Genomic DNA, 16,582 nt, shown 5'->3' with positions numbered 1-16,582 from the left:
GGTTGCGTGACAAGGGACCCTGAACTGAGCGTCACTGTTTTGGTGGAGGTGTGCCACCTCCCTTGTTGGGGCTGCCTCTGCCTCTTCCACGACCTCTCTTGTTACCCCTGCCGTAACTCTGGGTAGACTGCTGGTTGTTATTCCATTGTGTACCCTGTCCCTGGGCATAGTTGCCTCTTTGTGAATTTTGGCCGCGTGGGCGACGAAAATTACTGTTCCCCTCTGGTTAGGGGGTTTGTTGGTAAGCTGGCCAAGGGATTTGAGAGTCTCATATTCATCTTTGGCATTTTTAAGTGCGTCTTCGACCGCTTTCCCAAACAATAGGTCGGGTTCCACTGGCTTGTCTATTAAAGAAGCCTGGGTTTCTGTCTTGAATCCCGACTGCCGTAACCACGCATGTCTCTTGATAACAGTACCTTCTGCTATCAATCTCCCTGCGTTGTCAGCGGCGTCGAAAGTTGCTTTTAAAATGCAACCAGACACGGCTCTCCCCTCTGCCGAGATCCGAGCCAGCTGGCCCTTTAACGGTTCTGGAGCAGAGGCAATGAGCGCCGCGACTTCTTCCCATTGATGGCAATTGTAACTAGCCAACAGGGTGGTGGAATTCGCAATCCTTGCTTGGTAGGCGGACGTTGAGGCTACCTTCCTGCCAAACCCGTAAAGTTTTTTGCTCTCCTTGTCGGGAGGAGCTTCTGATGAAGATAAGGGCGTGCCAGCCCTTTTTCTAGTGTTGGTAACCACTAGGGAATCTGGTTTAAGATGTCCCCTTATATACAGAGGGTCAGACTGGGCTGCCCGGAAAATCTTTTCAATTCTGGGGTTGACAGCTCTGGTGAGGTTAGGATTCACCAGGGAAGGATCTATTCTTCGTTGGATGGATTTGAGGATAGGGATGGTCTGAGCGACCGGTCTTCTCTCTCCTACAAACTCCTCCGCGAAGTCCCTTTCCTCCTGTACACCGTGGGTGTCGATGTGGAAGTGTTCCGCTGCTCGAGCGAGAACCTCGTTAAGGAGGGGCTGGTTATCAACTGGAGAGTCGGTAACTGGGGCTTCGCTTTGTACTGGGGAATCTACTCTGTAAATTTCCTGCTCATCTTCTCCCTCCTCCAGGTCCTCATCCTCTGCATAGTAATCTGTCCCGGTTTGTTCTTCCATAATTTCAAACTCCTGGTCCTCTTCAGGGAAAACTTGTCCCTGGTAACTGGGGAGTGGAGTAGAATATGGAGTGGAGTAAGGCTGAACCTCGAAGGGTTCAGGTCTTTCGAACCGGGGCTTTTTACTTAGCGGGATAGGATCGGAGGAGCCTGAGGGTGTGGCCCCTTGAGGGTTATATGAAAGAAAGTGTTCTGGGTTCTTATCATAAAAATCAGCCAAGGAAGACATCCTAGACATAACCCTGTCTATGTCTTCACTGGACCATTCCCTGGAACAGGGTATTACTTTAGCAGGTGATGATTTATGGGACTTTTCAAGGGTAGACTTGTGTTTGCTTGTCTGCCTAGGGTGAGAGGATGGCTTTACAGGGGTGGCAGGCTGTGCTTTCCGCTGTTTCCCCCCCTCCCCGTGCGTGGAAAAATGTTTTCCCTGTCCCTTGGAGGCCCCAGAGACTTTCGACGCCTGGCGCCGAGGGTCTGGAGAGGTATCTGTGTGCTTCGGGCGTGGGGCCTCACTGGTGTTAACCGCGGTCTCGGTATCTTGGAGCGCGGCCTGGGGGTGGAAGTCGTCTTCGTCTCCCGACGATCGAACTTCCGTTAATGTGTGTAGCGAGGCACTCTTGGCAAGAGTGGATGATTGCCTTGCGTCGTGAGGTGATCTCGATCGAGAGCGCCCAGAGGACACCGAGTCGGACCGTTCTTTTTGTGCCTCTTTCCGGGAAGTCGACGTCGTCGAGGTCCGGTTGGTCTTAGTGTGTTTAGTGTGTGTTAGGTGTGTAGCGCTTGCGTCGCCGGGGGTCTTCCCCATAGCCGCCCTGCCGGACGACCTTCCGAGGTCGGGGACCTGCGCTCGCCGGCTGTCTTTCGACGCCATAATGCCCTCGCCGTCCGAAAGTACGGCGTCGCTGCCATCGCTGAAGGCGCCCTCTGCTGCCATGGCCTCCTGCCTGGCGTGGTGGGCCCAACGCTTTGTCGAACGGTCCTTAAGTGTCTTAGGTTTAAACCTACTACACGCTCTGCAGTTCGCTTCGGGGTGATCCCTCGGCAAGCAGAGATTGCACGTGGCGTGCCTGTCGACCCAAGGGTATTTGCGATTGCACTTGGGGCAGAATTGAAAAGGGGTACCCTCCATACGCACCTTAAGGCAGCGGGCTGCTAAGTGTAGGAATATATAAAATGTAACTATATATCAAGAGTGAAGAGTATGTACCACCCCCCACTCTCCCTACTTGTAAGGGCCGAGGCCAGCGGCCTACTAGGCCCGGGCCGAGGCCAGCGGCCTTCCGAGGCCCAGATCCGTCGTGCAGCAGTCGACGGTCGATGACTTCTCCAGCCGTCGTCGAGGTTGAGGGTCGACGTTGGGGTGGGGAAGGGAATGAATAAGAATTATAATTATAATAACAGCAAAAGTATGGCTAAGGCCAGGGAACTCCACAAGATGCTTCCGACCAGTATGGCGGAAAAAAACAATCTGAGGATCCTACACGCGTGAGGGATCTTGGGTACAGTGGACGTCACACTAGGGATAGTATTACTGGCACGCCTGTGTCGACGCCCATTTTCGATTTTCGAAAAACAAACTGTAATACTCCGCAGCTTCCACTAGATGTCGGCCTATGCACAGCATGTGATCTAAGCACATTCCACAAGCCTCAGAAATATATATATATATATTTGTCTAAAGAACCAACCTCAAACTGTTAAAAAGGTACATGTAAAGCCATCTCCACTCACCAGTGTAGCTGGAAAGAAGGTCCTTCCACAAATTTTGCAGGGTATCAAGTCTTTTTCCTGCAGCGTTTCCTCCTCTAGCCAAAACAGATCAAATAAAAGTAACAATAAGAAAGTTAGTGTTAATTAAAGTAGCTCTGTTCTCAAACGGTGATCACCATGATATATTGGGCAGTATATTTTAAACTCATTCAACAGTATTAAAATCCCAACATATGCTTAAACTAAAACATTGTACTACACATTGACCTCGTCCAGTACAAAGTGAAGATGATTTAGCAATGAATATAAGCAGTTTAAAATAAAGAACCACTCATTTCATCTTTGGCATTCATAGGGATATGCGAATAAAGCATTATTCTTCAGGCCTCACACACATTTTCGATTTAATGCGACAAGGTCAGTAGCCTGACCCAGTCAAGAAGGGATGGGGACCGCTGACAACCTCGGGTTGGAGGCCTACCAGGATGAAAGCCAGAGACAGTCGTATGCTAGAGGGGGAAGGTGGCAATTGGGGGACAGTTGGCAGTCCCTGTCCCTTCTCTGTGTGTCTGTGCAATTGAAAATGGTACCACTCAATCACCCCATAACTCAATTTTCAAATGTTTCAGATAAATACAGATCCCAGCAGCACCAGCAAGGGACCAAAGAGAAAACTGCCCACAGTAACCGCTCTAGGGGTACCCAGTGTCAGCGCACCTCAACCGGCAGCACAATACCATTAAACTGATGAATGACACCAAAGACCAGACCAAGTGTCAGCACATGTGCGGAATGCCATCATCTACTCTGTAAAATAAAACTGACCCACAGACTGTCCACCGTTTCAGCAAGTGTAACCACTTACCGATAATGAGCTGTAGGGGGGCTCTTTTACAAAGACTGTCATGCAAACAACTTGGACTCTCAAACAAAACAGTTTGATCAGTTGGTGGTCCTGTACAGGGGAAACTGGTGAGTTTTGAGACCACCTAATAGGTGTTTTGATGACAAACATATCCGAATGATGCAGCAAGAGATTTGCCCAGGGAACCAGAATTGGAGAGCCAATGGAGGTGGGGGGATATAAGTCACAACATGAAACAGGAAGGTGTGGGTTTCTTCGGTTGAGATCACGGAAAGTGGAGTGGCAGATGAAGAGACCAGAAGGCACATGGGGCGGTTTATAGAGAGGGTGAGGTATTCGCTGGTGAAAGAAAGTGGTGCGTGTAAGGAGTGTGAGTGAAAGTGCTAGTAGTAGCATAGTGAGTGAAGGGTGACTGAAGCAGCAAAAGGAGTGTGCTTGAGGGGAAGGTGGAGTGGAGTAGTAGTGGTGAATGTTAGGAGAAGAGGTAGAGTAGAGGGGAGGGGAGTAGTAGAGAATCAGAGGGACTAGTATTGGTATGCAAGGAGAAGAGGCAGTAGAGGAGAGAGAGTAGGAAGGAGTACAATCAGAGGGGGGAGGTAAACCGTAAGAGGATCATCAAGGGACAGGAGAGAAAGTGACAGGGAGAGTGAGAATCCAGTGAGTGGAGTAGGAAGGGAGTGTAGAAAGAGGGCGAGAGACAAGATCCAGGGAAAGGAACAGAAGGTCATGGTAGACCAGGCAACTGGGAAAGAAACAACAGGGTAAGTTAAAGCTCAGAGAGCCAGAGTGGCAATTGCCTTCCCAAACCGTAGGGAGATACTGATACACAGGGAACGGTTTACTGGGGAAAAGGTTCATCAACTTGCCGGTAAGGGCAAGACCAAACAACTAATGGTATTTGTATTGACCGTGGACCTGTTCTCTTGGACACAGGGTAAGAAGCTGGTCTGATGCAGGGTGGGAGTGGGGGCAACCAGCACAATTATGTGAGAGAGTGCGAGAGGGGAATTAAATCTCGTATTCTTAAATCTAGGCAGCTAGCGGTCACAACTGCAAAGATTGAGGCATCGAAATAGTCATGTAACTTTATTTTAACACTGATGACTAGAAAGTTCCTTGCAAAAGGGTGATTGCCCAGGGAGTGGTTTCGGTGATACCAAACTATCACTATGCACTGTCCCACTTGTTGTGGGATGGGAAAGCCCATGCTTTTTGGGTTTTCTCTCAATTTCATGCAGTAACCCCTGTTGGTCTTGGGGGTATCATAAAAATGTTGTGGTGAAGCCACAACAGGTGAGGTCGACCGGTTTCGATGGTTCGTGTGTGATTACCGACCATCTTCTTCAGGACAAGATCGATCTTCATGTGCTACTGAATAGTGTCTGTCCTCTTAATAGGGCAGCGATGACAGGCTGCAAGTGGATCCTAGAATGGGAGACACGAAAGACATAATTGCAGAGAGGGCATGAGTTGGCCTCTAACTGCAATGTTGCAACTATGGTACATCCAGAGTACAGCTAAAGAACCTGTTGCAAGGCAAGTGAATGCTAACACAGACAAGGTGCTCGCCAATTCAGAGCAAAAAGCCAATATAATGGTGGCTAAAAACATAGACAAGTCAACCCCGTGGCGGAGGGAAGGGAAAGTGACAGAACCTGTGCACGTGAGGGAAAGGGGAGGGGGGAGAGGGTGGAAGGGGAGGGGGGGAGGGGGAAGCCGTGGGGTGTGCAGGGAGAGGGACCTACCTGGAAAGGATGGCTGGGCTATCCAGGAGGTCCGCTGAGAGCGGAGAATGAGCTCTCTCCAGTGGCGTACCTGCGGAGAAAGCGAGGCTGATAAGGGACTGGATGAGCCGGGGGAACGCTAGAAAAACGCGAGTGAATTCGCTTACCTGAGGAGAATCGGGGCAGGCACTGAAAAGCTGCAGCCTGCTCGGTCCCAAGGCTGTGGGTGTACTGAGCGGCTGCAGCGGCGAATATCTGCTGTGTCTGACGCTGCATGGAGGCGTGGCACCGTCCATGATGGGCACGTGAGCCAATCGGCTATGGCCACGTCACGGGCGTCTGGGTGGATCGGTGGCCTATCAAAGGCGCAGCCCGGGCGGAAGTCTATATCACGGGCGGCCAATCAAAACACACATTTAGGAAGGTGTGTCTGCTGCCGGGTTGGGACAAACCATGTATCGAGTGGGACGGCTGGGGAAGAACGGACAGGGCGTGGCCCGTGAGATGGCGTGGGCACGCGCGGAGCCAATCGGTGGGTGTGTGTGTGTGTGGACGGGACTAGGCGCGTGACGGGGCGGGCAGGGGGAGGGAAAAACCGAATCTGCGCGTGGGCTCACAGGGGGGGGGGGGGGGAGGTACCTGGGTCATGAGTGGTGGGTGCAGGGGGTGAACAATGAAAGGGTGCGCGATCAGAACGAGCATGCAGCAAGGGAGGAATGGAGAAGTGAGGGTGATGCCAGGGAATAAACAGTAAAAAGCTGGTGTATAAGATCCACAAGTGCGCCAGAGGGATAGATCAAAGCAAAGGGAGGTAAAGTTGATGATGCAACATAGGTGGGTAAACAAGGAAGAAACCAATAGATGAAAAAGATGAATGGAAGAGGGAGACATTTGTAAATGGAACAGAAAAACACATAGCAGAGAGAAAAAATGCATCAGAAATTTCTTCAGAAATTTCTTATGTTATCCCGTTAATCACACAGATACATCTGCCAGTGGGTAGTGATTCGTGGAATGTCATGGTTCAATGTTGTAGCATCGCCAGTTCTTGCCACTGCATTGCTTCATTCAACCCTTGTTTGCAGGTATTCAAACGAAAAATCCACTTCTGTTCTTGAGTGAAGAGTATGGCATGATAGTTGCCTCCTCGCTTCGGGTGTTTGATTTTTTCCAAAATGGTCCATTGAAAAGACTCTGCTGTGTGTCCTTCCGCCAAAAAATGCGGAACCATACGTGCTGTGAGTTTCTTAGTACAGATGCAAGATCTATGTTCAATCATCCGTTTCTTCACTTCTCGAGCAGTCATCCCAATATATCGCAGGTGGCACGGACAGGTGATCATATAAATTACTCCTTTGGTATTGCAATTGGTGAAAAATTTCTGAATCCAGGGAGTAGTCCAGCCAATATCCAGACTGGTGCTCCGAACTGTCTGAGTGCACATTGAGCAAAGGCCACACGGACTATGGCCCACAGGGTTGGTCTGGTTCCATAGGGTGACCTGTGTGTTCTTGGCAGTGTCCGTATCTGGCTGCACCGTGTTGACGAGGGCGTCTCTCAGGTTGCGTCTTCTTTTTAGTGCAAAACGTGGCATGGGCATGTTAGACACACCAGTGTTGAGAATGGGCCATATGGACTTAATTTCCTTTTTGATTTTATTAAGTAGAGGAGAGTAACTCAGTACAGCCGTGATGGTTGTGACATCTGGGTCCTTCCGGTGTTGTTCAAGGGTACATGCGCGTGGGATGCTTCTGGCCCTTCTGTATGTATTCCGGACAATCCTCTGCGGGTAGCCTCGTTCAATCAGTTGGTTTTTGAGTGTCTTAGACTGAGCAATGTAGTCTTCCGTCCTGCTACAGAGACGACGGTACCGCAAAAATTGGCCAAACGGTAAGTTATCTCTGAGAGATTGGGGATGGTAGCTCGAGTATGTAAGGAGGGAATTCCTATCCGTGTTCTTGCGGTAAACTTTGGAAATGAGCCCGCCTTGTGAGGCCATAATGTCTAGATCCAGAAAATGGGTCTTGCTTCTGTCTTGTTCCATGGTGAACTGCAAATGGATGTTGCGTGTATTGAGCCATTCATGGAAAGCCAAGAGTTCTTCGTTGGAGCCTCTGAAGATGATAAAAATGTCATCTATATAGCTGCGCCAAATGAGCAGTTTGTCAAAAAAAGGGTTGGTAGGTGGATATATATGCTGGAGCTCAAAAGAGTTGACATAGAGATTGGCCAGACTCGGTGCGAAGGTAGCACCCATAGCAGTACCCGAGATCTGTTGGTAAAATTGGTCATTGAACATGAAGTAGTTCTTCGTGAGGGCTATTTTAGCCAAGGAGGATATGAAGGTGGAAGGCACCTCATGAAGATCAATGCCTGAGTCAAGGAGATCTTTAAGCATGGTAAGAGTTTCTTGTTGCGGGATCTTAGTGTACAGAGATTCGATGTCAATGGTGACTAGCCAATCAAGTTCTGGGTTGAATTGCACAGATTCAAGAAGAATGAGCATTGCTGTGGAGTCTTTTACATAAGATTTTCATTAAGGACGAAATTCCGAAAATGCAAAGTCTACGTATTGAGATAAAGGTTCCAAAATAGACTGAATCCCTGATACAATGGGACGGCCCGGGGTGGGCAGAGTGGTTTTATGTATTTTTGGAAGGGCGTACATGGCTGGAGTCCTTGGATTCAATGGCATCAGGAAAGCTGCTTACCTTGGGCTGACATATCCTTCTGCTTCCGCTTCTTCAATGATAGGTGCTATCAAAGCCTGCAGAGAGGCTGTTGGGTCACTGCGAAGTAGTTGGTAACTGGAGGTGTCGCAGACCAGGGCTTCCACCATTTTGTTGTAGTCATTGGTATTCTGAATGACTATGGCTCCTCCTTTGTCTGCCGGTTTGATGGTTATGGCTTGATTTTTGGCAAGAGCAGAGAGGGCATCAAGTTGGATTTTAGTACAGTTGTTGTGAACGAATGGAATGCTATCTTCAATTTCTGAAAGTTTTTTCTTGAGGGCTTGCTCAAACGTGATAGATTCGGCCGTGTAGGCGCTGGACGGTACGCAGAACTGTGAGGTGGGTCTGAGACCAGTGGCGTCCTTTTGTGGATTAGATTTATCTTCAAAAAATTGCTGCAGATGTATTTTCCGTAAAAGTTGATTGCATTCGATCCGGGTTTGAAAAGGATCGTATCTTGCTGTAGGTATAAATGAGAGGCCCTTTTGCAGGATCTCTTCCTCTGGTCGAGTCAATTGATGCGATGATTTGTTCATAATAAGGGAGGTGGGAAAGTTGTTGCCTGTCCTCTGCTGCGTGTTACAACCGTCGGCTGTGGCGGTGCGCGCCATCTGGGTCCGCGTGGCCCTCTGCCTCGCTGGCCTAAAAAAGGTACCGCAGGGGTGTTGTGTGGTACGGGGATGTTGTAATGGACTCTTGGGCCTTGACGTCCATAGCTGCCAGAGCTGTTACCGGAATTAGAACTGGAGTTAGACTCTTTAGCTGTACTCTGGATGTACCATAGTTGCAACATTGCAGTTAGAGGCCAACTCATGCCCTCTCTGCAATTATGTCTTTTGTGTCCCCCATTCTAGGATCCACTTGCAGACACTATTCAGTAGCACATGAATATCGATCTTGTCCTGAAGAAGATGGTCGGTAATCACTCACGAACCATCGAAACCGGTCGACCTCACCTGTTGTGGCTTCACCACAACATTTTTATGATACCCCCAAGACCAACAGGGGTTACTGCATGAAATTGAGAGAAAACCCAAAAAGCATGGGCTTTCCCATCCCACAACAAGTGGGACAGTGCATTTTTAAGTGATAGTTTGGTATCACCGAAACCACTCCCTGGGCAATCACCCTTTTGCAAGGAACTTTCTAGTCATCAGTGTTAAAATAAAGTTACATGACTATTTCGATGCCTCAATCTTTGCAGTTGTGACCGCTAGCTGCCTAGATTTAAGAATACGAGATTTAATTCCCCTCTCGCACTCTCTCACATAATTGTGCTGGTTGCCCCCACTCCCACCCTGCATCAGACCAGCTTCTTACCCTGTGTCCAAGAGAACAGGTCCACGGTCAATACAAATACCATTAGTTGTTTGGTCTTGCCCTTACCGGCAAGTTGATGAACCTTTTCCCCAGTAAACCGTTCCCTGTGTATCAGACCAGGCAACTGCCCAGCGTGATTTAATGGCACAATCCAACAGGATCGGTATCACCCTCTATAGGTCTAAATAGAGAAACAGCCTGATTCATGGAATTATTTGCGTGAAAAACGCAGATTTGCACACCTTTCTGCCCGAAAATCCCTGTTTGAAGTATGCGGATTTTCAGGCAGAAAGGCGCGCAAATCTGCGTTTTTCACGCAAATAATTCCATGAATCAAGCTAAAAGTGTTTGCCTTCAGTTCATCACCTATAAATGAACAAGTTGCTTACCCATGGTAACCTTCTTTCAATTGAATGTTCCTCCCACGTATTCCTTATCTTTGATATTCCCATATCCAGCTTGCTGCTTCGGAAAAATGTTTGCAGTAGAGGGCGCTGCGCGTCGACGTTTGTCGAGTCCATGTTCCTCGGAGGCCTCCGTCTTGATGACGTCATCACGGGTATAAGTAGTCGGGCGCAGCGTCCGTTGTACTGTTCCGTTTTGAAGTGTTAGGCATTGTCCAGGATGAGACGGTTACTATCCTTGAGAGAGCACATACTGCAATCACAATGGAATTTCTGAATGGGAGGGGCAAGAAGGAATAAGCGGGAGGAACACCCAGTCGAAAGAACGTTACATTGGGCAAGTAACTTGTTCTTCAAATGGATTCTGTCCTCCCATGTATTCCTCATCTTTGATAGACTCCCAAAACAGTAATGTATATAGGAGGAGGGAGTAAAAATGTATTCTTTAAGTATGCACAGAATGCAATACTGCATTCCTGAACTTACTTTCTTGGCTAGTGGAGGAATCCAGGCTATAGAACCTTATAAAGGTGTGTGCAGACGACCATGTGGCAGCTGCACAAATGTCTTTGACTGGAACTCCCCTTTGAAGAGCTGACGAAGCTGCTATACCCCTGGTTGAATGAGCCCTCAGATGCTACGGAGGGTCTTTACCTGTCAATTTGTAACATTCTACTATACTATAATCCATCTAGAAATGGTTTGCTTGGTGATGGCTAGGCCCAGTTTATGACCTGTGTTTCCCACAAACAATTGGTCAGTTTGTCTTAGTCTTGCTAGTCTGCTAATATAGAAACTCAAAGAACGCTTTGGATTAAGTCTGTGCAGCCCTTCTTCCTCTTTCCCCGTATGAGGAGGAGGGTAAAAGGAAGGCAAGGTTATTTTCTGGGTGATATGAAATTCCGAAACAACATTTGCGAGGAAATTAGGCTTCACTTGCAGAACAACTTTATCTTTATGAAAGACTGTGTGAGGAGGTTTGCAGGATAAGGCCTAGAACTCACTCACCCTTCTGTCAGAAGTTATTGCCACCAAAAAGACAGTTATGAAGGTAAGAAATCTCAACGGGCATGAATGCAGGAGTTCAAAAGGAGTACCCATTAGAACTTTCAAGACTACATTTAGGCCCCACAGAGGAACTTGAAAAGGAGTTGGGGGGTAAGCATTGGTCAACCCCTTCAAGAAATGAATTACCAAGGGCATTTTCAAGTATGAAGGTTCCTCAGCTGTGTGCTTGAAGATGGACAGCGCTGCTAGGTAACCCTTAATTGTGCCGACTTTGAGCCCTAGATTTGCTAAGTGCAAAAGGAAAGACAACACCATAGGTGTATTACATGAAAAAGGGTCAACATTCTTGTCCCTACAACAGCTGCAGAATTTGTTCCAACGGCAGCGGTAAGGATTTGGTTGCTGGCCTTCCGAACACCTCCATTACGTCGTCCGGGAGGTCCCAATCTTTGTACCTCAGCCTTTCAGAAACGATGCGTGAAGACTGAGGCCTGATATCCGGATGGAGAATCTGACCACCCACCCTCGCGAGAGTAGATCCTCTCCTTGTGGAAGACGAATCGGAGGACAGATGGACATGTCTAGAAGGTCCGGGTACCATGTTCTCCTGGCCCAATCCGGGGCAATTAGGATCCCGGTTTTCCTGAACCTCCTCAGCCTCCTTATTACATGAGGAATGACGGGGGCTGGAGGAAATGCATAGAGAAGTGGAAATTCCCAATCCACCACGAACGCGTCTCCTAGAGCTCCTCTTGGGGGAAATTCCCTGGAGCAGTACAGTTTGCACCTCCTGTGGCATTGGTCGTGAACAGATCCACTTAAGGGGTTCCCCAAAGGGTGAAGATCTGTTGAAGGACTTCCTGAGCTAGTTCCCACTGGTTGGAGACTGCACTCTGCCTGCTCAGAGCGTCCACTGTCGTTGTGTTCTCTCCGGCTAGATGAACTGCCGATAGAGAGATCCCTTCTTGTATTGCCCAGAACCAGAGCTGCATTGCCTCTCTGCACAATGGTAGTGACCCTACACCTCTCTTGTTGAGGTAGTACATGGCCACTGTGTTGTCCGTCATTATCAGGACATTCTTTCCCTGTACAGCCGGCAGGAAGGCCTTCAGCGCTAGTCTGATTGCCCTCAACTCTAAAAGGTTGATATGTAGTTTGGACTCCGATGGAGACCAACAACCGCTGATGGTCAAATTGTTGGTATAAGCTCCCCACCCCGCAAGTGAGACATCCGTCACTACTGTTATCTCTGGCCACGGTTGCCAAAAAGGTTCTCCTTTCAAGATATTTTCCCGGCAGGCCCACCAATGAAGGTCCAGTGAGACTGTTTGGGATTTGTAGGCGATCTAACATCCTTCCCGAAAACTGACCACTGGGTCCCGAGAGCCTACTGCAGAGATCTCATTCTCAGGCAAGCCTCTAGCACCAGAAAAATGCAGGATGCCATGAGGCCAAGCAACCTCAGAAAATTGAAGGCTGGGATATGCTGGGGATTCTGGAATTTCATCCCTATCTGAAGAATGTTTTTAGCCCTCTCCTCTGGTGGCGAGGCTTTTCCCAGGGATGTGTCCAAGACTGCTCTGATAAACTGGAGTCTTTGTGACAGTATCATTTGGGACTTCTTGAAGTTGATGGAGAAGCCCAGCCTGTGGAGGGAGTGGCAAACATAGTTTAGGTGATCCAGAGCTTGTTCCTGGGAACCCCGTCCTGATCAACCAATTGTCTAGGTTGGGGTAGATGTGAATCCTCCCTCTCCAGAGACTCGCTGCCACAACCGCCATTAGCTTGGTGAAAACACTCAGGCAGAGGTAAGCCCAAATGGCAGAACCCAAAACTGGCAGTGAGAGTTGCCAATGGCGAACCTCAGGTACTTTCTGTGCTTGAGATGTATTGGCCCATGAAAGCAAGCATCCTGGAGGTCCATTGATACCAACCAATCCTGAATTTGAAGGGCCCGAAGGATATGAGAAAGTGTAACCAGCTTGAACTTGTCTTTCCTGAGGAATTGGTTCAATTCTTGCAAGTCCAAGATGGGTCTCATTCCTCCGTCCTTTTTCGGAATTAGAAAATATGGGGAGTACCAACTCTTGTTCATTTCCGCTGCAGGTACCGGCTCTATAGCACCTTTCTCTAGCAGGTCCAGAATCTCCTGCTTAAGGAGCGGGTATGTAAACATCAAAGAGTTGTTCCCCGGTGGATGACTGAGGCGTGCGTTGGAAAGGCAGGCAATAATAATGGGCAATTGTTTCCAATGCCCAAGCATCTGAAGTAATAGCCTGCCATTCTGTCAGATGTTGAGTTAACCTGCCTCCTACTGATGCTTTGTGATGTAAGACCTCAGAGAGGTTTTGGAGCTGCTGACGCAGATGCTGAGGGTAAAGCAGCACCTGCTGTAATGGTCTTAGTATCTTTACCCCGTCCACCATGGGGGAAATGTCTCTGGCCTCTTTGAGCTGGCTGTCCTCTGCCTTTTCTGAATGCAGAATAATAGCGAAAGGAACTTCCCCTCCAGGTTCGGAGTTTGTCTTATCGCAGCTCCAAGGGATTTGGCCGCCACATTGGAAGTTTGCAACTTCTCCAAACTGTCATCAGCTTTCTTGCCAAATAGGTGAGTGCCGTCAAAGGGAATATTCAGAAGTCTGGATTGTACGTCAGGAGCAAATCCAGTCTCCCGCAACTAAGCAAATCTGCGGATTGTCGTACTGGCCACCATGGCTCTTCTGATGCTGTCAACAGAGTCGAGACCGGTCTGGAGGAACTCACACATAGCATCCTTTCTGTCCTTGATAATGTTCAAGAAGCCGTCTCTCTCCTCCCCTTCAGGGAGACGGTCAGCCGCCATTAAAGAACACTCTCAAAGGGTGTGGCTAAATCTTGTCAGCGTGCATGTGGCATTAGCAGACTTTAGGGCCATGCTACATGCCGCGAAAACTTTCTTGGCCATGGCATCAAACTTTTTATTATCACGATCCTGCAGGATTGTAGGGTATGCAGTCTGTTTACCTGACGAAGTTGCAGCTTGAACAACTAAGCTTTCTGGGGTCAGGTGCTTTGATAAATATAGGGGATCTGCAGTTGATGCCCTATATTTTGCTGTCAGTCTTTTGTTAACTGTAGGTAACACCTTCTTTTGTAAGGATTTGTGAAAGGGGACGATAGGATCTTCTTGTGGTCCTTTATCAACTATGTCGGTGAGGTCATCTTGTTTGTATACAGGAGTGGGCCTAGACCAACTCATATTCCATCACCCTATTCATAAGTGTCCTGTAATTACTGTCTGCATGATCCCCTGGTTCAGGCTTATTGAAACCAATCTGGGTAGGTATCAATCCCGCTTGCTTCTTGCAGGTCTTTCAATCTGGCCTCTTCTGAGACAAATTCTTCTGGTATGGAAGGCCTCACACACTTCAGACCAAAGTGTCTTTCTGCATCAGAAACCTCTCGCTCCTCATAAATTGAGGATAAGGTTTTGAAATAATCTGAGCGAGGCAGAGGAACGTAGCACCTTTCTAATGAAGAAGAGGCAATAGTAGTCACTACAGGTGTAGAAATACTAGTAATCGTCGACGTAGACATCATTGGCCTTGATGGATTTGTGATTGGCTTCGAGGTCGTTGATAGAATAGACTGATATTAATGTCTTTGATGAAGTCGTCGAGGGTGCTGAACCGACTGGCGTCAAGTGGGTCGATGTTCTAGGCGTCGATGATCTTTCCTTCGACGGAGCTGCCAAGGGCGTCGATGACGCAGTCTTCGGCTTCAAAATGTGAGTCGATGTTGACGACGTCTTGTACTTCAGAGGCTTTATTTCGACTCAAGGGTTTTTCACGCTCTCGTGGAGTATGTTTTGCCGAGGTGAAAGACTCACGGCTCTTATGTTTACCAGGTTTTCCTGGGGTATCCCTCTAGGTGTCTGAGGGGGGCAAGGCTGCGTTCTCGAACACCTTTTCGGAAATCGTGAGATCGTGAACGGGAGTGCTTTTTTTCACGCCGAGGAGACAATGGTCTCGACTTGTCCGAGATATGTTTATCAGGGGGTTTTTGGGTCTTACCTCTCTACAACTTCCCTCTGCGCTCTCTTAAAACTTTTGCCGTCATCGGCAAACACTCTTCACATTCAGAACATGGATGCTCTGCCCCAATGCACCAGAGACAGACCCTGTGTGGGTCTGTCAAGGACAACTTTGCCCCACAATCTCAGCATTTTTTAAAGCCAGATCAGGGTGTAGATGGAGCTGATGAAGCCATCTCGATCGGAGGATTTTAGAGGAAAAAACTCAAAGATCTTCGATTTCTTCACAGAACCGTGCATTGCGTTCCCGAAGCTCAAGAAGCGCAGAAGATCAGAACTGAGCAACAGATGCTGCGCGTGACTACTTATACCCATGATGACATCATCGAGACAGAGGCCTCCGAGGGATATCGACTCGACAGATGTCAACGTGCAGTGCCCGCTACTGGAAAAAAAAATCCAAAGCAGCAATCTGGATATGGAATATCAAAGATAAGGGATACGTGGGAGAACACAATCTATTCGAAAAATATATTTTAGGTAGTAGGGGTTACTACTATTATCCATCCTTAGGTTAGAAAGAGAAAGGGACAGCCACTAGGCCCATTGTTGTTGAAAATAGAAATCTTTGAACCTCATTTGGAGTTGGTCTGTTCTAGAGGCCATCTGTGACATTAAGCATAAGAGCCCAGATCAAGGGGCAACGCCAGCCATTAAGCTCCTATAAGCGTGGCTTAACAGTACTGCGAGAAGCAAGGAAGGAGGGCTCAGGCTTCCTAATGGCTGGCACTGCTCCCCATTCAGAGATCTAAGGCATTTAGTGTCTTTGGAGAAAGACAAAGCATTCTGCGATGCCATGGTAATAAGGCAACATCACAGGAAATGTGCATCAGGCTACGAGGAAGAGGGGGACAGATCGATATCTCTCTCTCTCTCGCGCTCTCTCTCGAAGTGTAGCGCAAGTACAGTTGTATCCAAGCAGATACGAAACATACAAGCTCATAAGCATCCATGCGCCTTCTCTCGGAGGGGAGGAAGGGTGGGAGCATGTGAATCGAAGCAGATACAAGCATCAGAAATAAGATTACAGTGAGTAATGTATCCCTTCTGAGGCTTGTGGAATCGGCTTATATCACATGCTGTGCATAGATTAGCGAGCAGTGTTAGAAGAAGGTGGTGGGATGCGAGAAGAGAAGGTTCATGGGCGAACAGATGTCTTAGAATCGCTTGTCCCACCTGTGTATCTGTCTTGGAATGAGTGTCAATGCAGTAATGCTGAGAGAAAGTGTGGATCGATCCTGCATGTAGCTGCTTTGCAAATACTGTTGAGAGGGACATTTGCAATGAAAGCCAGAGTGGTCCCTGTGCTAATTGTTGAGTAGGCTCTGGGCGTGAAAGGCAGAATCTTGTTTGACAGGGAACAGCACAATCGTATGCATCAGACTATGCACTTGGAGATGGCATTCTCAGAAACGCAGTCACCTTCTCTGCATGGTTCTATGGAGACAAACGGTTGATCTGTTTTTCTTAGCGGTCTGGTCCGGTCTACATAGTAGAGGACCGCTCTTCTCACATCTAGTGTGTGGAATTTTACTTCAGCTGAGCTAGTGGGTTCCTGAAAGAAAGCCGGTAGCTCAATCGACTGGTTTA

The 16,582-nt window shown here is 48.3% G+C and overlaps 1 protein-coding gene across 2 annotated transcripts in view; it reads right to left on the bottom strand.

Moving 5' to 3' along the window:
• ZC2HC1A (zinc finger C2HC-type containing 1A) overlaps nucleotides 1-16,582 on the bottom strand; it is a 657,196-nt gene that overhangs the window by 523,993 nt on the left and 116,621 nt on the right. For both annotated transcript variants that reach the window (XM_069621244.1, XM_069621243.1), the window contains exon 2: nucleotides 2,889-2,962. In XM_069621244.1, coding sequence (XP_069477345.1) covers nucleotides 2,889-2,962 — 74 coding nt within the window. The remainder of the gene's footprint in view (nucleotides 1-2,888; nucleotides 2,963-16,582) is intronic.

Source organism: Ambystoma mexicanum, chromosome 5q (assembly GCF_040938575.1).
Source record: "Ambystoma mexicanum isolate Mex_15411 chromosome 5q, UKY_AmexF1_1, whole genome shotgun sequence".
In the NCBI taxonomy this organism is placed as follows: Eukaryota; Metazoa; Chordata; class Amphibia; order Caudata; family Ambystomatidae; genus Ambystoma; species Ambystoma mexicanum.
Note: the sequence above shows the minus strand (reverse complement) of the source record. Positions and strands in the feature narration are given on the sequence as shown.